At 38.0% G+C, this 24515-nt stretch overlaps 1 protein-coding gene across 6 annotated transcripts in view; it reads left to right on the top strand.

Annotated features, from left to right (window-relative positions):
• The window catches only part of Ahcyl2 (adenosylhomocysteinase like 2), a 187016-nt gene that overhangs the window by 137823 nt on the left and 24678 nt on the right, over positions 1-24515 (top strand). For all 6 annotated transcript variants that reach the window (XM_048786938.1, XM_048786937.1, XM_048786941.1 and 3 more), the window contains 6 exons: positions 6067-6210; positions 7237-7337; positions 16320-16422; positions 18682-18776; positions 21495-21601; positions 22760-22876. In XM_048786938.1, coding sequence (XP_048642895.1) covers positions 6067-6210; positions 7237-7337; positions 16320-16422; positions 18682-18776; positions 21495-21601; positions 22760-22876 — 667 coding nt within the window. The remainder of the gene's footprint in view (positions 1-6066; positions 6211-7236; positions 7338-16319; positions 16423-18681; positions 18777-21494; positions 21602-22759; positions 22877-24515) is intronic.

The raw sequence follows: 24515 nt of genomic DNA, 5'->3' as shown, positions 1-24515 counted from the left end.
CCCACTCTCTATATTTTCTTCCTTTGTTTTTCTTCATAGCACTTATTATCATATGACCTACTATATTTTAATATTTATTTTTTAGTTTTAGGTGGACACAATATCTTTATTTTATTTCTATGTGGTGCTAAGGATTGAACCCAGTGCCTCATGCATGCTAGGTGAACATTCTACCACTGAGCCACAACCCCAGTCCCATACTATATATTTTATTAATTTATTTTTATCTTTTCCCACCTATTTGATCATGGATTTATGGGAGCAGGGATTTTTATCTATTTTATACTGCTGTATTCCTAGCATTTAGAACTAAGTTTAATACATAAAAGGAAGTCGATAAATAAATATTTTTAAAAGGCATTCTGAGAATTTTGTTTTCTTTGTTTTTCCCCCTCTGCTGTAGGTTAAACCCAGAGTTGTGCCTGCTAAGCAAGCACTGTGCCACTGAGCTGTACCCTTAACCCCAGAAGCCTTATATTTTACACCTTTGTTTAGGTGTAAAATGATATATTACATATATGTAAGCAGCCAAAAGAAGGTTTATGACATATCAAAATAAGATACCTTCCTATCCAAAGCTTTTGTTTTGCTGAAGATACTTGGAGGTTTAAATAAGCAATGACCTTCTCTCCCTTTCTAACCATCCTCGCACCCAATTTTGCCATGCTTTCTTTTAAGAACTGCTACCAGCCTTTCTCAACCAAAGTTCCTCATCTGATTTTTTTATAGAACATAGAAAATTATTTGATATGCTGTTTTCTTAATTCTACAAAAGATGATATATAACTAGTACCTTTCTAGATGTGTGGGAGAGAAGTTAATTCATTATATACAATGCATGCTTCAAAGCATTAGGACTTAATTGTAGGGGAACCTAGGTTGGAAAAGGCTATATTAATCTCTGAAATTCATTTATAAGGAAGAAACTTCTCAAAATTCTTCCCCTAAGCAAAAAGCCTCATAAAAGCAAAAGAACAAAAGAGTCTTCTTCAAAATCAGCTCATTCTTGCCAGGTACAGTGGTATACACTTATAATCCCAGAAACTCAGGAGACAGAAGCAGGAGGATCACAGGTTTGAGGCCAGCCTCAGAAACCTAGTGAGACTCTGCATGAAAATAAAAATTTAGAAGGTCAGGAGGTATAGTTCGGTGGTCAAGCACCCCTGGTTAAGTTGCCAATAACACACACACACACAAAATCCTGGAAGGTCAGAGTGTTCTTTAACAAATTTCTGGAAAAAAATCCTGTTTTTTCAGTGAGTTAATTTGGTAAAAGATGAGCAGAAGTCACTTTCTTCATGATTGGTGCTTATAAAGTTTGAAATATCTTCCAAACAACAGAATTTTATTTGTTTGTATTTGGGTTGCTGTCATAGCTTTTCACATATCTTATTGGTGAAATCTGCTGTACAATGACTGACACACAGGTCCCAACTGTTCCTTCCATTACCAAATGAATAGACTGGGCCCAAGAGGAATTGCTTGACTTAAAGTAGTTTAATAGAATTAATCCAGCCAGAATTCTGACTGCTCTTCTAGCAGTAACCTACAGTATTACAGCTGCTAGGAAGTAAAGCTAGATCAGGTGTAAGCCACAGAACGCACAGATGCATGTTCTGTGGCTTAGATTGTGGTTAGTGATTCATCAAACTGTTTTAATTCTGGGAACTCATAAAACAGAAACACATCTAATAGTAAAGCTACATCATACTTTATATTGCTTTTCTACATATAAACTGAAGGGTATTATCTCATTTACTGATAGAATCTTTCTAGTAGTAGTTAGAGAAAAGGGTGAGCATGAGGAGAAAGAGGTTCCTTAATACTCCCCATTTTACATTTGGATAAATTGAAAATTAGTTGCTTAACCTATTGGGGTAAAGCTAGATCTAGGATCTTATACTCTAATAGCTTATTAATGCATTTTGTTGTTGTTTTCCCCCTAGAACTGGGGATTGAACCCAAAGGGTACTCTTCCTCTCAGCTATATTCCCAACCCTTTTTACTTTTTATTTTGAGCAAGGTCTCACAAAGTTCTTCAGGCCTGCCTTGAACTTGTAATTATCCTGCCTCATCCTCCTGAGTAGCTGGGATTCCAAATCTGTGCCAATGCAACCAGCTAATTATTCCCTTTTTTTTTTTTTTTTAATGAAATTTGACTATTTCAGAGTATGCTGATAATTACAAATACTTTAGAAACTTTATTCAGTCTTAAGGTATTGGCTTTCTCTAATTTTTTTCTAGAAACAATATTAGTTTAATGTTACCTCAACTACTTTCATGAATGTGCAATCTTTTTTTTTTTTTTTTTTTCAGTACTAAGAACAAAACCCAGGGCCTCCAGCATGCTAGGCAAGTGCTCTGCCTCTGAACCAAACCTCCAGCCTGTGATCTTAGGGGATGGGCTACTTAGACTTCACTAGCTACATTGGAATCATCTGCAACTTGATCTATATTTTATTTAATTGATTTATTTATTTTTCACAGTGCTGGAGGTTGAACCCAGAGCCTTGCACATGCTATGCAACTGCTTTACCACTGAGTTCTCCCAAGTCCCTGAATGTGCCACTTTAAATATAGTGGCAGAAATGAGTAGGTTCAAAATATAAATGCATGTAAGTGTCACTCTAAGTTCAGGAATAATCTTTCCACCATTTTTGCAAAAATAACACATTCTCTTGGTCTGGGTCTATCAGCTGTTTTGTGTTCACATGTTAGTGCAATTTAAACAACTACTGCTTTGGATTTTTACCTGACAGCAGTTCTATATAAAGGACTTTGAAAAATTCATTTTGGCTCAAAGAAAAACATTGGTTTATTTAATTATAACCAGTTGACCAAGTTAAGAAAGTAAAATACTTCTATTTTTCCCTCTAGCATATAGAATAGAGAGGTGATGTAAACAATTTTATTCTTAGAATTAGGGAGAGCTGGGCACACTGGCACATGCCTGTAAAAATCCCAGTGGCTTGGGAGGCTGAGGCAGGAAGATCACAAGTTCAAAGCCAGCATCAGCAATTTAGCAACTTAGCAAAACCTTGTCTCAAAATAAAAAAATAAAATAAAAAGGGTTGGGGATTTGACTTGTTGGTCAAGTGCCCCTGGGTTCAATCCCTGGTACAAGAAAGAGAGGGAGGGAAAGTAGGAGGAATGAATGGGGGGCGGTGCAGTCTCCAGCCAAAAATTGGAGTGCTTCTCTTTAAGATGAAGTTTTTTAGTTTAGTTTTTTGTTTTGTTTTGTTTTTTCCCCTGACTCATCCTTAGAAGCTAAAGAGACATAGGAGGGGAGAGCTATTTTGGGTAGTTAGGACTGGTGTCTCAATCTTTTTAATCACTGCCAGCCAACCACCTGCTGCTTTGGTAGATTAAGTAGGAGATGACGGAGATAGTAAAAAAAAGAAACTGCTAAATAATTTTGTATGTATGTCATTCTTTTCTCATTCTAAAGCTGAGTAAGAATGCTTAAAGATTTTATATCTGGTATTATTTAAATTATGTACTAAAGCATATAATAATATCAGGTATCATTTATTGAAGACTTAATTACTCTATGCCAAGCATTATACTAAGCTCTTTATTTAGTAATGTCTTTTTTTTTTTTATTTTCTCAACAACTTGACTCTGACAAGGTTTTGTTTTTGTTTTTTTATTTTCTGGGGGTGCTGAGGATCAAACCCAGGACCTTGTGCAGGCTAGGCCAACTTTCTACTATTGAACATCTCCAGCCCTTACCACCTACCCATGCTGGTGATCAAACTAGGCTTCAACCCTAGGCCTTGTTCACTGTAGGCAAGCATTCTCCCACTGAGCTGCATTTTCAACCCTGACAAATCATTATGCAGTCTCATGGCATTCTGATTTCTGTCTTCACAGCACACATTACAGCTGTATTGGGAAGGGAGAAAAAAAAAAAAAAAAACTCTAAATAATTAGTTCTTTCATGTCTGACTCACCTGCTAGACTGAAAACTCCATAAATGTAGGGACCATCTATATCTGTCTTATATTCCCAGCACCTAGACCATGCCTGGTACATGGTAGATGCATAGATAAAATTTGTTCAATAAACAAATGAAAGTGTGAATGACTGGATACATGAATAGGTTTGGAGCCCTACTAAATAGGCTCTGATATCATCTGTACTTTATATACTTAGAAATAGAGATTGAGTCTTCAACTGAAGTCTGTCTGACTCCAGAACATGTGACTACTATATTTAAATGGCTACTGGGAAGCATAAAAATCATCATGGCTTTGGGAAAACATGAAATTTCAAAGTCATTCTGAATGTTGACTCTTTCTTCCAAAGTAATTTTCTTGTAAATTCGAATCAGGATTGGGGGAGGCTGTTATCTTTCTTCTCTCAGGTTGAAGAAGGATGGTTTCCCTAAGCCTCAACTCCTAAGCTATATCAGAATATTGATTAGTAAAACAGTTGACTGCCCAGAAAGCTCTTTCTGAACTCTGTTGCCAAAAGTACTTTGAGCTCTTACTCACTTTAGGAGAGGGAACCAGAAACTTTTTGTACAGATTAGCTCCTTTAAAGAACAAAAGTCTCTTTGGGAATTTACTAATTCCCTCACCTCCCATGGTGCCCCTGTTCATTCCTGTGGCCTCGTGTTAGGACTTTGCTCCAGGGCAGTTTTCCAGCTCAAGAGAGATCCTCAAGCCCCTGCTGCCCCACTAGTGTTGCAGAGCTGTGCCTGATTAACTGGACAAGGTCAGACTTGCCTTTTACAGCACCCCTAGAGATAGACCCTCTGCTAAGAAATCCCAGCAATGTCTTAATTCTCTGGATATAAGCAGATCAGAGCACCATAGGCCCTAGGAGCTCTGTGCTTTTGCAGCTTTCTACCCTTAAAAGTGATGGTAAACATTTTATTCTATTGAGTATTGTAAGGTACTTTATAGCAATGCTTTATGTTCCTCACTCCCCTAAAAACTCTTGAGAGTGAGGAAGAACTATCCTCTGAAACTTGAACATAAATTAAAGAAGGAAAATTGGTTCGAAGCATCCAAAACTCATTAGCAACTACAGAATTATATGAAGACTAAGAAGACTTTAGCTAAGCATGTGAATAGCAGTAGCAGCAGCTACCTGTTGGTCACTTGGACCTTTCCCCTGCTAGTGTATATCACTAAATGGATTGGTTATAAGAGCATTATTGTACCAAAAGAGAACTTATTCACCAATTTGGGAATCTAAAATGCTTAATGCAGGACCCACTGAGGCCAGGAAGAAGGAAGAGCACATTGAATAGTTCATTGTCAGTGTCTAATTGGGTCTGCAGGCATGGTTCAGCCCCATCAAAGCCAGTCTTGAAAAAGAAAGCTCTGTTATCAGACAAACACTTTTTGTGATTCTTAATTACTTTCTCATGGTTTCCTTATTTTCTAGGTCTTAGTTATTGTACTGAAACACAAGTGAAATCAGGCATTTAAGCAACAGACAGAGAAGGATAGCTGGGATCCCAGAAACTCATAAGTTAATTACTTCAATCTTTCATCAGGAACGTTAACCTATTGCTACCATGGTGTAACCTCTCTTTTTTTGCATATCAAGAACCTCTACATGTTTTGAAGATAAAGTTAGCCATTGTGGAATGTGGTGACACACGTTTTCCTATAATCCCAGCAACTCAGGAGGATGAGACAGAAGGATTGCACATTCGAGGCCAGCCTTGGAAATTTAGCAAGGCCTTCAGCAACTTACTGAGAACCCTGTCTCAAAATGAAAAAGGTTGAGGATATAGCTCAGTGGTAAAGTGACCCTGGGTTCAATCCTCATCCCCGGTATCCAAAAAAAAAAAAAACAGGTAGCCCTAGATTCTAAATTGATATAATCTAGGGAGAATGTTTTTGACAATCTCTTGGGTTCTCCTTTCTGACCTGTGGGTAGTGCTTTTCCACAGATGATTGGGCAGCTCCATTGTTCCATTTAGGTGCTTACCAAAGGTGTAAATTTGTATGGTGCTAAGGAATAGAGAAACCTCAGTTTCCTCCATGATTTGGAATTTTAGAGGAAGCAAATTTTTTTCCCTGAGGGTTTTTGTTTCTATCATTCCAGCGGCTTCATATACAGATAGCTCTGATGATGAGACATCCCCCAGGGACAAACAGCAAAAGAACTCTAAGGGAAGCAGTGACTTCTGTGTCAAGAACATCAAACAGGCAGAATTTGGACGAAGAGAAATTGAAATTGCTGAACAAGGTAAAGAAAGCAAGCACCTTCTCCACCTGCCTGTGTCTTTTGTCCATGTTAATCTCTTTGTTCATCCTGGGGCCTACTAGCTTTTGAAATTTCAGTGTGATAGTCAAGGATACTTAAAATGAAAAAGTCCAAGTTCAGAAAACACTATGCGAAGGGAAACTCTAGGGGTTTAGAAGGGACTATAAGGACTGGCATATAGGGAGTCAGAACCCTGCATTTGCCTCTGAAATCCCCTTTTAAAAGAAAATTCTGGTTAATATCTTGATCCCTTGAGAAACCTGATTTAACAGAGAACCTGATCAGCAGAAGAATCTTAACCTTAGAGAATAAACTTTTTTCCCTTTTAAAAAAATTCATTATTTTAAAATATATATGACAGTAGAGTGTATTTTGACATATTATACATATATGGAATATAACTTCCATTCTGGTGGTCATACATGATGTGTAGTTATATTGATCATGTATTTATATATGGACATAGGAAAGTTATGTCCAATTCATTCTACTGTCTTTCCTATTCCCATTGTCCCTTCCTTTTATTCTCCTTTGTCTAATCCAATGAACTTCTATTCTTTACCTTCCTTATTGTGTGTTAGCATCTGCATATCAGAGAGAACATTCTCCCTTTGGTTTTTGGGGGATTGGCTTATTTCATTTAGCATGATATTCTAGAGTACCATCCATTTATCAGCAAATACCATAATTTCATTTTTCTTTATGGCTAATATTCCATTGTGTATATATACCACATTTCTTTATCCATTCATCTGTTGAAGGGCACCTAGGCTGGTTCCATAGCTTAGCTATTGTGAATTGAGCTACTATAAACATTGCCATGGCTGCATCACTGTAGTATGCTGATTTTAAGTCCTTTGGGTATATACTGAGGAGTGGGATAACTGGGTCAAATGGTAGTTCTATTCCAAATTTTCGGAGAAATCTAAGAGAATAAGTTTTTCTGTTTATTCCTTTATCTTTTGTTCCCTCCTTCCTAATATTGCTGTTTGTATTGGACCTTTTCAGAAATGCCTGCACTGATGGCTTTGAGGAAGCGAGCTCAAGGAGAAAAGCCTTTGGCTGGAGCCAAAATTGTGGGTTGCACACATATCACTGCGCAGACTGCTGTGAGTTCTGTTCCTTCTCCTCTTAACAGCAATAGTTAATAATTGCCACCAGCCATTGAATGCTTATAACATGCCAGCACCAAGTTAACAGCTGGACATGGAGTTCGTTAATCCTCACAACATGATGTAAAGCAGAGATTCCTCTTTTCATTTGTAAACAAGGAAACTAAAGCTCTGAGGGTTTAGTAATAACATCAGTGTATCAATATAAACAAGCTTAGACTTTCTCTACTGTACTACACTGCTTCCTCTTACTATCCCTTCCACTGTCATCTCTACAGTGCAACTTTGTGTTAGCCTGCTTCCAGTTGCAGAAAGGAAAACATCTGATTCTGACTTGTATGTAAAGAAATTTATTATGTTACATAGCTAAAAGTGCAGTGGGAGCCAGAGTGGTACACACTCATAATCCAGTGACTCTGGAGGCTAAAGAAGGAGGATCACAAGTTTGAGGCCAGTCTGGGTAACTTAATGAGGCCCTGAAAATAAAAAATGAAAAAGGCTGGGGATGTAGCTTAGTGGTAGAGCACCCTTTGGCTTCATCAGGGAGGAGAGTCCAGTGGGAAGAGTGACTTCAGATGCAAGATCTCACGGCTTCCGTTGCATCTCTCCATAACTCACTTAGGCTGCCTCCTCAGTGTGCTTGCTGATTGTAAGGTGGTTACAACTAGTCTAGTCAAAACAAGCTGACATGAAAAGGAAGAAGAACCATTTCTTCCTTTCTCTCAAGAGCAAGGAAACCTTTCCCAGAAGTTCTTGATTCTCCATTGGGTCTCACTGAGCAGAACTGATAACATGCCCATGCTCCTCCAGTCCTGGGAAGGGGACTGGAATCACAGTGGGCTTAGAACAGTGATTCCTGCCCTTGACAGATTTAATGACTCCTTTTTATCTATAAATATTTTCAGTGTCCCTAAATTGTCTCGAAATGAAATTCAGATATAGCATATTTAGGTACGCACAAATTTTTTTTTTTTAAAGAGAGAGAACTTTTTAATATTTATTTTTTAGTTTTTGGCGGATGTAACATCTTTGTATGTGGTGCTGAGGATCGAACGCGGGCCGCACGCATGCCAGGCGAGCGCGCTACCACTTGAGCCACATCCCCAGCCCACACACAAAAATTTTAAATTAAAAAAAAAAATCTTAAGTCAGTCACAGTGGTACACACCTGTGATCTAGCAATTTAGTGAGATCTTGTGTCAAAAAAAAAAAAGAGAGAGAAATAAGTAAATAAATAAGATAAAATGTTGAAAAGGGGCAGGGGGGCTAGAGATATAGTCCCTATGGTAAATTATCCCAGGTTCAATCCCCAGTCCTGGAAAAAAAAAATCTTATATATAAAAGAAGAATAAGAGGAAAGTAATTTATAATTTTTAAAAATTTCAGTATGTGATTCTTGGGCACTGTGGAAGAATAGTCAGTTATTTGTATTTACTCACAGCATTATTTGAATGAGAATGATACAAATGAAGATAGATATGTGTGTTATTGGTTCCAGAGCATTAGGGCAGCATTACCAAATTATATGATTTTCTGAAATAGTAAACAACTCTGTAAATTTCTGAGCAACAACCACAATGAAACGTATGAGTTTTCTCTTGATTTACATAATTGTTGCCTTCCTGAAAAAATTATTCTTGTTATGTATTAAAACTATAAAAATATTCTTAATGTGTAACATGAAATTGGGTTCTAACTCTGAAAATTATAAATGGCTTTTTCACCTGTGAACTTTCAGTGGGACATTTGAAAATTATACCAGACTGGCACAGGTTTTTTGTTATAAGTGGCTGTCCTGCACTTTCATCATGTCCAGATCCCTGGCCCTTCCCAATAAATGCTGGTAGCACTCCCCAACCAATCATTGTGACAACCAAAAATGCTCCTTTAGTGTTCTAAATCTCCTCTTTGAGTCATCATCAAAGATGTAATAGCACTACAAATAAACAAATAAGTAAAAATAAAGATGTGATACAACCATGTTGAGACCACTAGAGGGAAATAGGTGGATTGAGAAAATAGTCTATTATGGAATTTATAAGGTCTGAGTCATCTGTATAGCTCAAAAAATATGCAAAAGTCCAGATTGACTTTCAAAAGATTGTCTCTCCCGAAGCACACTCTTATGTGGTCACATTCCTGATTAAGGACAGTAGAGATTCCTCAAGACAGATGATTCCTGTTTTCACTCTGAGACTTTTCTGGGTTATATGTTCTCTGAGGAATAGAGTGCCTTCACTGACCAAAATTAATATAATAAATTGAAAGCTAACTCTTTTTGAAGCTACAGTCTAATGAATTGAGGCAGAAATGCTCTTGAAACCTTTTTTGGGCCTCCTCAGTCAGGGACATGAGACATGGTGACTTAAAATAGTAAGTACTTCTCTACTGTCTCATGTTGCTAAGTTATATCTAGTTTGTTGTTTGTCTCCACGCTCCCTGAACATTACCAGCCTTCAGGGTTCCCTCTCTATTTTTTCCTTAGTATTAATCACTGTTTATCAATTTTAATATTATTTTATCATTACTTCCCTATATTTTTCTTTTTCCTTAAAATAGTTATAAGAGTGTTTTTTTCCTTTTATTTTAGATCTCTATTTTATATTCCTGATTACATATTCATGTACATTTAAGAATCTTCAAACATTACCATAAGATTATAAGGCAGAAAGACAAAGTCTCAGTAACAAATAACCCAATAACAAATAACAAATAACCCAATCAGTAAATGGCAAAGGAACTGAACAGGCACTTCATAGAAGAAAAATGAATGGTCAAAAAATAAATGAAAAAAAATTTAACATATCTAGCAATTAGAGAAATTCAAATTAAAACTATACTGAGATTATATCTCACTTCAGTCAGAATGGCAGTTATTAAGAATACAAGTAATAATAAATGTTGCTGACGGGCTGGGGTCATGGCTCAGTGGTAGTACACTTGCCTCACATGTGTGAGGCACTGGGTTCAATTCTCAGCACTACATATAAATAAATTAATAAAATAGAGGTCCATCAACAACTAAAAAAATTTTTTTTAAAATATTGTTGAGGATGTGGGGGAAAAGGTTCATTCATACATTGCTGGTGGGACTGCAAATTGGTGCAACCTCTCTGGAAAGCAATATGGGAACTCCTTAGAAAACTTCTAATGAACTACCATTATCCCACTCATAGGACTTAAAATCAGCATACTACAGTGACACAGCCACATCAGTGTTTATAGCAGCTCAATTCACAGTAGCCAAGCTATAGAACCAACTTAGGTACCCTTCAACAGATGAATAAAGAAAATGCGATACATACATATATACACAGTAGAATATTAGCCATAAAGAAGAATGAAATTATGGCATTTGCTGGTAAATGGATGGTACTCTAGAATATTATGCTAAGTGAAATAAGACAGTCCCCAAAACCTAAGGTCAGATGTTCTCTCTGATATTTGGATGCCAACCCATAACAAGGGAGGATAGGGAGGGGAAGAATAGAAGTTTATTGGATTAGACAAAGGGGAATGAAGGAAGGGAATAGGAAAGATAGTAGAATGAATCAGACATAACTTTACTCCTATATGAATATATGACCAGTATAACTCCACAGCATGTTCAACCACAAGAACGGAATCAAAATTGTAATGGGTTGTACCCCATGTATGTATAATATGTCAAAATACACCCTACTATCATGTATATCTAAAAACAACAAATAAAAAGATTTTTTTAAAAAACTATGCATTCACAAAAGAAAGAAAGAAAAAGTCTCATAAACCAGTCTCCACAAATAACTACCATGGTTAATGGTTTCCTGTCCATATTTCTAGTAGACACAGATCTATTTATATATTTTAGGTGGGTTCCCATAGTTCTTCTAACCCTAATTCCATTGCTTTTCCTTCTAAATAATAATGATTTGAAGTCATGTTAAACAGTTTCTAAGCTCTGTCCTCCTCCTTTGCTTCCTCACCTGCCTTTACTCCTGTTTGATCCCAAATAGCCAATTGTCTTGACTCACAGTTCTTTCTTTTTTTTAGTATTGGAGCTTGAATCCAGAGTTGCTCTACCACTGAGCTACAGCAACCGCCCCCACACCAACTATCTTGTTTGTGTGTTTATTTTGTGACAGGGTCTCACTGAGATGCTAAGGCTAGCCTCAGTCTTGTAATACTCCTGCCTTAGCCTCCAGAGTCACTAGCATTACAGGCATATGCCACTGTCCCTGGCTCTAATAATTTTAAAAAACTCAAAATAAATACAGATATACAGAAAAATTGGAAGTTCAGCACAGACAACTTTATTTTCTGAACCATTGAAGAGTAAGTTGCTAACCTAATAATCCCTTCACCTTTGTCTTAGTTATCTTGGGCTGCTATAATAAAATACTTTAGACTTAGTAGTTTATAAACAACATAAACTTGTTATTTATAGTAATTTATAAACAAAAGAAATGTATTATGTATAATTCTAGAGGCTGGGCAAGGACAAGCAGATTCAGTGTCTGTTGAGGCTTATTCCTCATAGGTGGCACACCTCTTAATACTGCTACCTTGGGGGTTAGATTTCAACATAAGACACTGGGGTACACATACATTCAGACCATAGCAATACCCAAATATTTAGTGTATAGTTTCCGTGAACAAGGACATTCTTTTTATACAATCAGTACAGTCACCAAAATTAGGAAATTAACATTGATTATTAACACTTACTCCTCAGATACAATGCGAGTTTCACTTGTTGTTTCAGTAGTACTTTCTTTTTTAGATATTTTTCTTAGATGTTGATGGACCTTTATTTTATTTATTTATTTATATGTGGTGCTGAGAATCGAACCTGGGGCCTCACACATACTAGGCAAGTGCTCTTACCACTGAGCCACAACTCCAGCCTCTCGGTAGGATTTTTCATAACAAAATAATCCAGTCCATACCTGTGTCACACTTGATTGTCATGTCTCTCTTTGGTCTCCTTTATTTTCTTTTATTTTTTTAATTGCTTTTATTTTTTAAATACATGATAGTGGAATGCATCACAATTCTTTATTACACATATAGAATACAATTTTTCATATCTCTGTTTGTATATAAAGTATGTTCACACCAGTTCATGTCTTCATACATGTACTTTGGATATCTTTAATCTCCTCTAGTCCAGAACAGTTACTCATTCTTTCTTAGCTTTTCATGAGCTTGATACTCCTGAAGATTACAGAGGAATTATTTTGTAATGTCCTCAGTTTATATTTTTCTGCTGCTTCCTCATTATTTGATTGAGACTATGCATCTATAGTAGGACTGTCACAGAAATGATGCTTCATTTTCCCCACTGAATCCAATTAGGTGGTTATGATTTCATTTTGTTCCATATTGTTGATGTTGTTTGATCCCGTAAGATGGAATCTCCCTGCTTTTCCTTCATAAAAGTTATTTTTTTCTCTTTGTAATTAATACATTTTTGTAACTATCCTATTCTTCATTAGACTTTGCATTTATTTTTTTTTTTTAGTTGTACATGGACACAATACCTTTATTTTATTTTTATGTGGTGCTGAGGATCGAATCCAGTGTCTCATATGTGCCAGGCAAGCACTCTACCACTGAACTACAGCCCCAGCCCTCATTTATTTTATGTAGTGGGTGATAGGCCTTACTATCATTATTTTGATGCTTATGTTGTCCCCAGGCCAGGAGGAGCCCTTTGGTGTGGCTTCCATGGCTTGTATTTTGATAATTCACTTTCATTCTTTGAACGTTTTCTTGATTGCAGTAGAAGATATTCTAAGCTCTGCTGTAGCCTTGGAATCAGTTATATTTCCAAGGACCCCTGGCTCTTTTAAGAAGATCTGGGCATTAATATAATCTTTGCTATTGGAATGTCATTGTTTCTGGATCCTCTTTTATTAATTTTGGAAAATAACTGCTTATTAACTCTTACTTTTCTTTTAACAGTACAGGATTGAATCTGGGGGTGCTCTATTGCTGAGCTAGAGCCCTTTTTATTTATTTATTTTTTTATACATATCTATTGGTACTGAGATTGATCCCACTGGGTGCTTTGCCACTGAGCTAATTCCCAGTACTTGCCTTTTTTTTTTTTTTAGACAATCTTGCTAAGTTGCCCAGCGCTAGCTTTGAACTTGCAACCCCCTTGCCTCAGCCTCCTGAGTCACTGGGATTATAGACATGCACCACTATGCCCAGGTATCCCTTCTATTTTTGAGAAGAGTCACACAGTGTTCTTGACTCTGGCTTGAACTTGTGATCCTCCTACTTCGGGCACCACTCCTAGCTTCTGGCTCTAATTCTTGACACCTGGCTTACTTTTGTCACTTTTTTGTGTTCCTTAAAATTTTTTGAGTGACAGCATATTAGTTTTTGTTACAGCTATGAATTGAACTAGATTTAGCTTTTATTGTTGTGCATCAAAGGCTTCAAATTCCTTTAGCAGTGGGATACTGTTACCTTGCGTTTTGATTTTACTTCCAGAGGGCTTTTCTAGTGTTTCTGCCATCACCCTCAGCATTCAACTGCTTCAGTATATGTATTCTACAGGGAACTCTGTCTTCAAGTGCCTGCCCCCACTATAGCACAAATGGTTGCTCTTTGTTTCCCAGGATCAGCCTCCTGGTGAGGGCTGGAGGAGTCCAATCAGTGTTAGGCAGGCAGTGTTCCTGCCTCTCTTTTATGTAGCAGCCAGATTTTGCCTTGTACCTGTGGGAGTCTCAGGCAAAAGATGTTTTTTGCCCTTCCTGGAGAGGTAGCAGATCCGTGAACTGTCCTGTGCTCAAGAGGGTTCCCTGCTACTCTCCCAGAAGCAGAGAGTTTTTGTTTCTGCCCTCCCTCAGGAGCACTGAATCTTTACATGGTACCTGAAGACAGTCATGAATCCTATTCTTCTTCCTACAGTGAGAAAAATATAGAAATATGCCCAGGTTCCATGCCTGCCTCTGGGCCCAGCCATCAGCTCTCTGCGTGTGAAACTCCTCATGTCTAACTGGGGCTCCAGAAATCCAGATGACAAACTTTCCAATGCTTAGCCTTTTATTTTTCTTGTTGTTGTTTTGTACTAGGTCTTGAACCCAGGGGTGCTTAACCACTGAGCTACATCCCTGTGGGAGGCCAACCTTATGGGTGACTGAGTTACACTTCCCAGCTGGGTGCTGAGGCGCTCAGTCACAGAAATGGGTGTGTCTTGCTACAGCCCCATGGGTGAAGCTATGCTCACCTGTTCCTTTGTAATATAACCCCTTGCCCTGTTTAGGATAGAATCTTCCATGGAAGTGCCTTGTGTGTGTCCCCTCCTCTTACTGTGCCCTTGGGTGTGGCCTACCCAGGTGTCAGTCAACCTGCTGACAGTGGACATCATGAAGATAGACTCAGCCCCCTGAAACCTGACCCCTTGCTTCATTTGAATAGCTTCTCCTCAATAAAAGGGGTCAGCGCGTGCTCTCTCTCTCTCTCTCTCTCTCTTTCTGCGGACCCTTAAGGTCAGAGGAGCCGTCACAGCAACCCCAAAGAAAAAGGTATTTGTGTCTCTTGTGTGGTTATTTCGTGCAGCCCAGTTAGCCCAGTTTAACTAGAGTGACCCCTGAGCCTTTTAGTCGCGAGAACAGAAACCCGGCACATCCCCAGCCCTTTTTTGTCTTTAATTCAGAGACAGGGTCTCACTGAGTTGCTTAGGGCCTTGCTAAGTTGCTGAGGCTGGCTTTGAACTCTCGATCCTCCTGCCTCAGCCTCCCAAGACTCCAGGATTACAGGCATGTGCCACCGTGCCTAGCCAATGCTTAGCCTTTAATTAAAATTTTAGTTAATTTTTCTTATCTCAAGTATTGCAGCTATTTCTTATCTCAGTACCACCTATTCCTCCCATATTCTGCCAAAGGCAAAACAATCTTCCCTCCTACTTAAAAAGATTTATCAGTGGCTGGGGTTGTGGCTTAGCAGAAGAGCACTCTCCTAGCACATGCAAGGCACTGGGTTCAATCCTCAGCACCACATAAAAATAAATAAAACAAAGTTATTGTGTCCAACTACAATTTAAAAAATAAAAAAAGACTTATCACTCTTGGGAGTTCAGTGTACTTGGTCATTTTACGACCTTGGCTCTTTGATGGGCTGAAGTTTAACTTTATAGATTACCAGATTTTTCTTGTTGTTAGGGTGGAAGTTTCTCTTGATTTCTGCATCCTAAGCAGAAGCAGAACTGTAAGTGTATGTTTTGTTTAAAAAAAAAAAAAGGGAGGGGGTCTCTGAAGTCCTTAGTTTTATGAAATATTATGCAGATTCAGTATACAAGTAGGTTGAAGCATAGAATTCAGCTGGAGCCTCTTGCCTTGCCCTGTGTTCAGAAAACTGAAGAGGTTCTGTTGATCATTTCTTCCCTCCTTCCTTCCTTCCTTCTTGCCTTTCTTCTTGATGGTGCTGGAAATCAAACCGAGAACCTCACATATGGTAGGCAAGTGATCTACCACTGAGCCATGTCCCCGGCTCCTGGAGAGGTTCTATAGAGCATGGTTTGAAAATTATTGGTCTGTTATTCCTGATGTACTTTCTCATTGTCAAATATATAAACTTGGGCTGGGTTGTAACTCAGTGATAGAGCACTTGCCTAGCATGTGTGAGGCACTGAGTTCAATTCTCAGTACCACCTAAAAAATAAATAAAGCCAGATGTGGTGGCATACATCTGTAATCCCAGAGGCTCGGGAGGCTGAAGCAGGAGGATCTCAAGTGAGGTGCTAAGCAACCCAGTGAAACCCTCTCTCTAAATAAAATACAAAATAAGACTGGGGATGTGGCTCAGTGGTCTAGTACCCCTGAATTCAATCCCTGGTATCAAAAATAAATAAGTAAATAAATAAATAAGTAAAGGTATGGTGTTCATCTACAACTACACACACACACACACACACACATACACATAATTATTAAAAAATATATGTTGGTATAAGCTTGTTCATCTCCTGTCTTCTCTTTAACACAGGTGCTTATGGAAACTCTGGGTGCTCTGGGGGCACAGTGCCGATGGGCTGCCTGTAACATCTATTCCACTCTCAATGAAGTGGCTGCTGCTCTAGCAGAAAGTGGTAAGTTCTTTTGCTTGTTTTCTAATGTCTTTGGCTGACGTAAGTCTCCCAGAAATGCCATTGTCTGTATATAAATGTTTTAGAAAGATTGACAGTAAAGCATCTGCCTGGTAAGAAATGGATCCCTGTTCTTGATAAGTTTGCTCTTTTTCTAGGTTTCTCTTGTCAAATACAATCTAGTTAACTTTGTTCTTTTGTAGTTGGCATATATGTACCTATATGTAATATTCTGTTATTCATGCTCCACTTTGACAAATAGAACACTGGTGAATGTTACTGGCTGTCTTAAGATAATGTGGATTAGAGAAAAGAATGCTTCAGCCATAGTTTTGTGGCCTTGCAGGTTTTGCAGTCAATAGTTTCCTCTGGTTTGATGTTTGGTATTTCTGCTTCAGCAGTAAAGAGGACTTGACCTGGCAAATTAATTTTGATCATAACATCTACTGACACTTGAAGGACAAAAGAAATAGGGAAGTATGGGCCTTGTCAGCTTCCTGCCTTCACTTTCTGGTGCAAGGCACAGATCAGGGAACCAAGCAATATGTCAGAGCCCTTGGAAAAGCCCTACACAGCATGCATGTCTCTCCTTTTGCTAGTACTTTTGGCATTTCATTTGTGGTTTTTTGTTGTTGTTGTTTATATTCATTTATGTGGGAAGCCATTCTCACATGTGATTGGGCAACTCCCGGATTGGGTGTGAGGCGCTCTGGCTAAACTGTGTCGGAGCTTTCCCCACCCTCTCCTGGTGCGAGAGCCTGTCCGTGTAGGGGTGTGACTGACCACTGACCCTGAGGCCAATCACTGACCCTGACCTTGGAGTGCTGCCCCCCTCGACCTTCATTGGATGGAACTCTCCCCTGAATTTCTTGTTCCCCAATAAAAAGCCACTCCCTGGCGTGCTCTGCCTCTCTCTCCTGCTAGCCCTGATTAATCCTTGCTGCCCTACCGGGTGGTTCGAGGTGTCAGCCAGAGAGGTGAGAGCCGTCTCGGACCTGGTCATAGAAAAAGGTAATTGAGTCTGTGTGTTTATTTTGATCTCACTAGCTAACTTTTATGCCAAGAACCTCTTTAATGAAACCAGTGCGCTGGTAGCATGGTAGAACATTTATTTATAAAATTTTATTGATGTACATATGATAGAAAAATACACAAACATTAAATGAATAGCCCAATGAGTTGTACATATGTATCATTGCTTTTCTTTCCCAACAAATGTTTATTATCTTATTTTAAGAGAGAAAAAAAAACAGGGATAGGAAGGGCAGCAGAATAGACAATATGATTGATGTATGTACATTCCATGTATGTATTATATGTCAAAATACATTCTGCTGTCATGTATGACTAAAAAAAATAAAAATAAAAATAAATAAAATTTAAAAAAAGAGATAAAAAAAAACAAATGAGGCCCTGTGCAGTACAATATGCCTGAAATCCCAGGGACTCAGGAGGCTGAGGCAGAAGAATTCAAGTTCAAGGCTAGCCTCAGCAATTTTGTGAGAAGACACTGTCTAAAAATTTAAAAAATTAAAAGGGCTTGAGATGTAGCTCAGTGGTAGAGGCCCTTCAGGTTCGATTCCCCCGTCCCCCAAAAGAGACAAATGAGACAATATCTTTGCCCTTAGAATCTTACACTGTACTAGAAGAGAGATAATACATTTGCATAAATAATGATATTACAAGGACATATGTAGTAAATATGACAACTGAGCATGAATTCATATTCAGTACACATACAATAGACATAGAAAAGTTTGGATTCCTTGAGCACCTGCTTCCAACTGGGTTAATCAGTCTTCATTGGGAACATGACACTTAACTGGGCTATGACATGAAGCAAACATTTTAGCAGATGGAGGAAAGTATGAGAGTTTTCCTGATGAAGAGGGTGGGATGACTAAATTATAGAAGCAACAAAGATTGAAGTGCAGTTGGGAAATGTTAAGAGTGCCAGTTTGATTGGGTCAAGAAGTATTCATTTCTGGTTTCTTCTTTTTTCCCTTTAGTCATATTTTTAACAACCATCATACTCCTGTTACGCTTATCCTCTTTGGGCTAACAAGAACAAAATAACCATCAAAGATAAAAGAATGGGTAAAAGGGCTGAAGGCAATACTAATCATTGAAGAAAGTCAGTCCAAGGAATATAACAAGATTGAGAGTGTTTAGAATTGGGGAAAATCAGTGCCTTCTTGCCAAAAATTGGGAGTCAGCTCTTTTTACAACCTTTACTGGTTTCTCTTTATTCCTTTTTCATAGGATTTCCTGTCTTTGCCTGGAAAGGAGAGTCAGAAGATGACTTTTGGTGGTGCATTGACAGATGTGTGAACGTGGAGGGCTGGCAGCCAAACATGGTGGGTCAGATTTCTGCTAACCCACTTCTGTGTGTGTTCGATAGGATGATGGTAGGGAGGGCTCTATGACCTGGGAGAGGATTTCCCAACAAGAAGGAAGGAAAATGGCTCTATTTCTATCTGAGGTACCTGGGTTCCCAAGAGAATTGAACCTCTTAAAACTTCAGAGACTAGGGGTTGGAGTTGTGGTTCAGCGGTAGAGCGCTCACCTAGCATGTGCAAGGCCCTGGGTTTGATCCTCAGCACCACCTAAAAATAAAATAAAAGTATTGTGTCCAACTACAACTAAAACAAAATATTTAAAACAAACAACTTCAGAGACTTAATTGTTGGTACTGATCATTTGGAAGCATTCATTTTTCTCAGTAATATTAACATGCTGCCCAAGAGCATTGGCTGGTTTAAAAGCAAGGGTAATGCATTTCCATCTCCTGCCACTGCCTACCACTACCCCCACCCCACAACACTAGTAACAACCACCAAAAACACTAAATAAATGAAAACCCCCAGCTCCTGATGTACTGAGCTTTTCAAAAGAATTAATGTACTGAATTTATAGCATACCCAAAGATCTTCCAAGTTCAAATTTCTTCTCTTTATTCATTTCCTGCCTAAAAACGATGACCAAGCAAAGTTTGGGATTTTTTAAAAATTTTTGCTTCATTTTTATTTCTGTTTCATTTTTGTAAAAGAACAAATCTTGAAGGCTGATAGCACATTAGATTCACATACTGGCAAAAAGCTACACTGAGTATGAGGCACCCCGGCTTTGCAAACATTTCTGCATATTAGTGAGAGGAGAAATTAGAAAATCCACTGAAAAAAGAAACCATTGCTTATTGCTAAAGACCATGGAGCAGGCTTCACCTGGTACAGGACAGAGAAACAGCCTTTTCTGAATTCTGTAGTCCAGGTCACATGGCATCAGGTGCTGGTTTGATGAAGCTGGGTTAAAGTTTTTGTATCCCAGAGGGATATAATACAGTGGCTCTAAGAGGAGTCACCTCGTTTTAGCAATTTTAACAGTGACAGAAGAGAGTAATGACTGACAGACAGAAGAGAGTAATGACTGGCAGACACTAGAGAAGATATGCCAAGGGGTTTCTCTTGGGAATAAAACTCTAATTTTATAGTCATGAACACAGGGAGGATATGGTATTTAACCCAGAGAGCTTTTATGAAATGTGGAGCCAGCACAAATAGCTGGAAAGTTAATAAAGGAAAATTATACAAGGACAAAAATAGTTGTCACCCCAGAAAAATTAGGACCCTGTGCTTCTTTGGACCCTGTCAAGATCTAATGCTTTTCCTTGCTTTCCAACCTTAGGAAGATTCCCTGATGAACAGAATTTCTATAATAGAATTACATGAGGAAAATTGTGAGCTACATTCATTATATAAATGTTAGGGATAGCCTACATCATATACCTTTGTTAAAAGGGAAAAGTAGATAAGAATGGAGGGACTGACCAGAGAGTTTACAATTATTCAGTCCTTTTTGTCTCTGATCTTTTTTGTGGGATTAGAGGCTAAACGGAAAATCTCATGGGATTCCATCAGGCAAAAAGGGAGAGAGAAACTCAGAAAATCCTTTGGGTTTCTTAGAGCATCAGTTCTGAGGGTTTCTGTTTGAAGTATGGAATGAGGATAAGAGTTCTAATGTGAGCCCTATCTTGGTCTCTCCTCTCAACCAAGATTGAGTAAGTTAGAGAAAATAGATTGGAAGTGAAAAAGACCAGATGGTAGACATGAAGTTGGGGAGTTTGTGTACTTCGGGGTTCAGGATGACATTTTAGTACTTGTGGTAGGGTTGATATGATGGAACTGTAAAATGGGCACGTGCCAGCTCTGGGGATTTTCTAGACAGATGGGCATAACAATTTAGAAAGTTCTGCCAAGCACACTTCTGATAGCCCAGTGAAGGGCTCAAGTGCCATAGCCTAGGGCCTGATAGTATTCTAAGCTGATCTTTATTCAGTTTATTTATAATTCAGTAGCTTTCCTCTGCTGATGAAAGCTCCAGTGGGCACAGCATTGTGTTTATCTTTAATCCCAACCTGAAATAGTGATGAGCTGCTCAGAGGCATGCTTGCACACCTACATGCTGCACGGCTTCCTAGTTATTTTTAATTTGGTTTATACAGAGTGTGAGGTTGTGCTAGGCAAAACCCAACAATGCTGCCTGATACATTGGGTGGGAGAGTGCCTCTACTTTGGGAGAAGTAAAGTATTAACAAATGTAGTTTTATAAACCATTGTTTTGAGATGGAGACTAATTATTCATCCTTTAATTTAAGCTAAGCTTTGATTGAATATATTTAGAGTCCCGAATTTAACCTATAGAAATTAGCTATATGAAGTTTAGGCTTGTGAATATCTTCGTACATTCATGAACTAGTTAGAAAACCACTTAAGCTGTCAACCCATAAAAAGAAAAATCCTCATCATATTGCAGGGTATTGAAATATAGTAGATGTGTTATGTGGGAGGGTCATTTGGCTATGAGAATTGCAATTGGCCTTTCACCCCCTTGTTGTCTTTTACTTGAGTATCATTACTGGTAGATTATTACATTAGCTCTGGCTTTAAGTTACTTTGTATGACCATATGAGAAATTTAAATGTCCTTAAATAGGTAACTAGAAATTGAGACACAAGACCCAGAGAACTCTTGAATCTTCAGCAAAATGAATAACATTACTGATGCTTACTGTTGCAGATCTTGGATGATGGAGGGGATCTTACTCACTGGATTTATAAAAAGTACCCCAATATGTTTAAGAAAATCAAGGGCATAGTCGAGGAGAGTGTTACTGGAGTCCATAGGTAAGATTCAACATGAGCAAAAGTGGCTTCATACAGCCTAGATATTAAATTTTGTAATCACGTACTTATAGAACATATTATGTTAAAAATTGGATCCTGCTATGAGATCTGAGATTGTACACTTTTTTTGAAAATAACAAATAACAAAATAGTGAAAGGAAAACAAATGAGGTTCTCATGTTTTCTAGTTCATGTGAAGCAGTGAGAGCTTGTTCTTTTTTGGACAAATCCATTTACTCAACAAATGTTTTTTGAACTTCTACAGTGAATTGCTCTAGGTTCTAGGGATCTGATAGTGGACGAAACAGACAAAAACTGTACCCTCACAGAGTTTACTTGCTTATGTAGAGAGCAAGGACTTAGAGTTCTGTTCCCAAATGAACATGATTCCCTTAATAAAATTTGAAATCATTTCTGTTTGCAATTATTCACCCACAAAGACCTTATGAAATAAAATTTGTGGGAAGAAAATTCTGAATAAGCCACCATGACTACTTCAGTGTCTCATGAACTTTTTGAATATACAAAATCATAAGTTATAACATAAACTTTAGACTCTTAGAAGGTATGAATTTTGAATAAAACAAATAGATCTAATTTTAATGACTAACTTAATATAAAACTCATAGATATGCATATTTATAGGTATGTATATGGACATTATAAATTTGAGACTATTTGAAAATTAAAATTATTGCCTTAGAATAGTGAGATTATGCATGATTTTTAAGATTGTACTTAGTTACTCCTTTTATAATTAAAAAGGAAAATCATGGCTGGGGATTTTGTTCAGTGGTAGAGCACTTGCCTGGCATGTGCAAGGCCCTGGATTCAATCTCCAGCACAACAAAAAAAGCTGGGGTGGGGGGGGAGTAAAGTAAAATTAGTATGAAACTTAAAATTTTTACATTTAAGGCCTTAAAGTTAGGTCAAGGATTTTCTTCACATGACTTTTGGATAAGGTCTTTATTCCTAAGCAGTATGTAGCCTCTAAAACACATTCTTCATTTCTCAGTATCCACCTAACAGGATGGAACTTGTCATGTCTCATGCCCTCAAGCCCACCTCCTCAATACATTTTTAGGATTTGATATGAAACCAACAGAAGATTGTAACATCTCATTGTTTTATATTCTTCTTGACTTTTCTTATCCCCAGGCTGTACCAACTGTCCAAAGCTGGGAAGCTCTGTGTCCCAGCCATGAATGTCAATGACTCAGTCACCAAACAGAAATTTGACAACCTGTACTGTTGCCGTGAATCAATTCTTGATGGGTAATGTTTATTATCTTTGAGATGAGCTTGAGTTACTTTCTTTTTGGTTTTGGTTATTTCTAGAAATGATTCATATGGCCCCTCTGGATCTGTCACCACTTCACACCCAATATTTTATAACGCAGAACTACATTGGTATCACTATTATAAGAAAATCCATTTTACTTAAGCAATGGGACTAGCTCGTATCTATTAATAGGCAGAATTCTTACTTTGTGACCCTATCAGACCTGTGAGTCATTAACTAAATTCAGTATAAACAAGCAAATATTTTTAATAATTTAGAAAACAGTTCCTAGTCATCCTATTCTAGGTCCTGTCTCATGCTCTATCATAAAATTCTTAAATTCTAACTGTCATGTAATTCCGTGGCCATTTGGAAACTTGTGGTGAAGAAACAATTTCCAGAGGAATTTCTAGCTTTTTCAGATCTGTAAGTACTGCAAGTCTGACAAAATCCACTCATTACATACCAAATCCTGTGTTCTTCTAATACTCAGTTTGTTTCTATACTTGTGTTCTGACATTCATTCTTTGTTGCTAGGAATATCCCACTTGTCAGTCAGCTTTCTGTTACTGTAACAAATACTTGAGACAATCAACTTATAAAGAGAAAGAATTTATTTTGGTTTGCAGCTTTAGAGGTTTCAGTCCTTAGTCAGTTGACTCTGTTGCTTTTGAGCCTGTGTCAAAGCAGCACATCATGGCAGGGGAAGTGTGGTGCAGCAAAGCTGTTCACCCTACAGCCAGGACATGGGAAGAGAAGAAGAGGAAGGGGTTGGGGTCCCACTTTACCTTTCAAGGACATGCCAGTAACTGGAAGACCTTCTACTAGTCCCCACTTCATAGTTTCCATTACCTCCCAATACCACCAATCTGAGGACCAAGCCTTTAACAGCTGGGCTTTGGGGTATATTCCAGATCTAAACTATAGTACACCATAATTTCCTAAGTGAAACCATTAAAATGGTTTAGAATATTGCCAAGTCAGATGGTTCCCATCATGTGTATGTTAATGGAAAAGTGAAGAAAGGCTCTATGGAACATGTTACTAACCTGCTGGAATCTCGGGGCATTGGAGCTAGAATTTAGCAATACTGGAGATTGAACCCAAGTTCACTCTACCATTGAGCTCTTCCCCATCCTATTTTATTTTATTTTGAGACAGGGGTCTCACTAAGTTGCTGAGATTGACCTTGAACTTATGATTCTCCTGCCTCAGCCTCCCGAGTAGCTGGAATTATAAGCATGTATCACTGTGATGGCTCTGTTGTTTACTTATTAACTGTAAATAATAAATAGACTGGTTATTTAATTCTCCTATGTGTATTTCCTCATCTGTGAAATGGTGACAGTAAGACCTACCTCAAAGAGTTATTGTGAGGATTAAATGAGAAGATAAGTTTGCTCAGTGTTAATCTCCCTTGCCCTTCTTTCTAGGACTCTGTACAATAAGTTCTAGGGTTGAGTTAGACTTTAGGGGAAGCTTTTTGCTTTGAATTTTTTTTTTATTTGGGGGCTATCCAATACAAATTCCATCTATTGTTAATTATTACTACTATAGGATCAACAGTATTATCTGATAGATTGAACAGTTTAGTAGATTTTTAGTCTAGTCTGTTATAGTTCTGCACCTAGT

Source organism: Marmota marmota, unplaced genomic scaffold, assembly GCF_001458135.2.
Source record: "Marmota marmota marmota unplaced genomic scaffold, marMar, whole genome shotgun sequence".
Taxonomy (NCBI): Eukaryota; Metazoa; Chordata; class Mammalia; order Rodentia; family Sciuridae; genus Marmota; species Marmota marmota.
The sequence above is the reverse complement of the archived record's forward strand: the minus strand, read 5'-3'. Positions and strand labels throughout refer to the sequence as shown.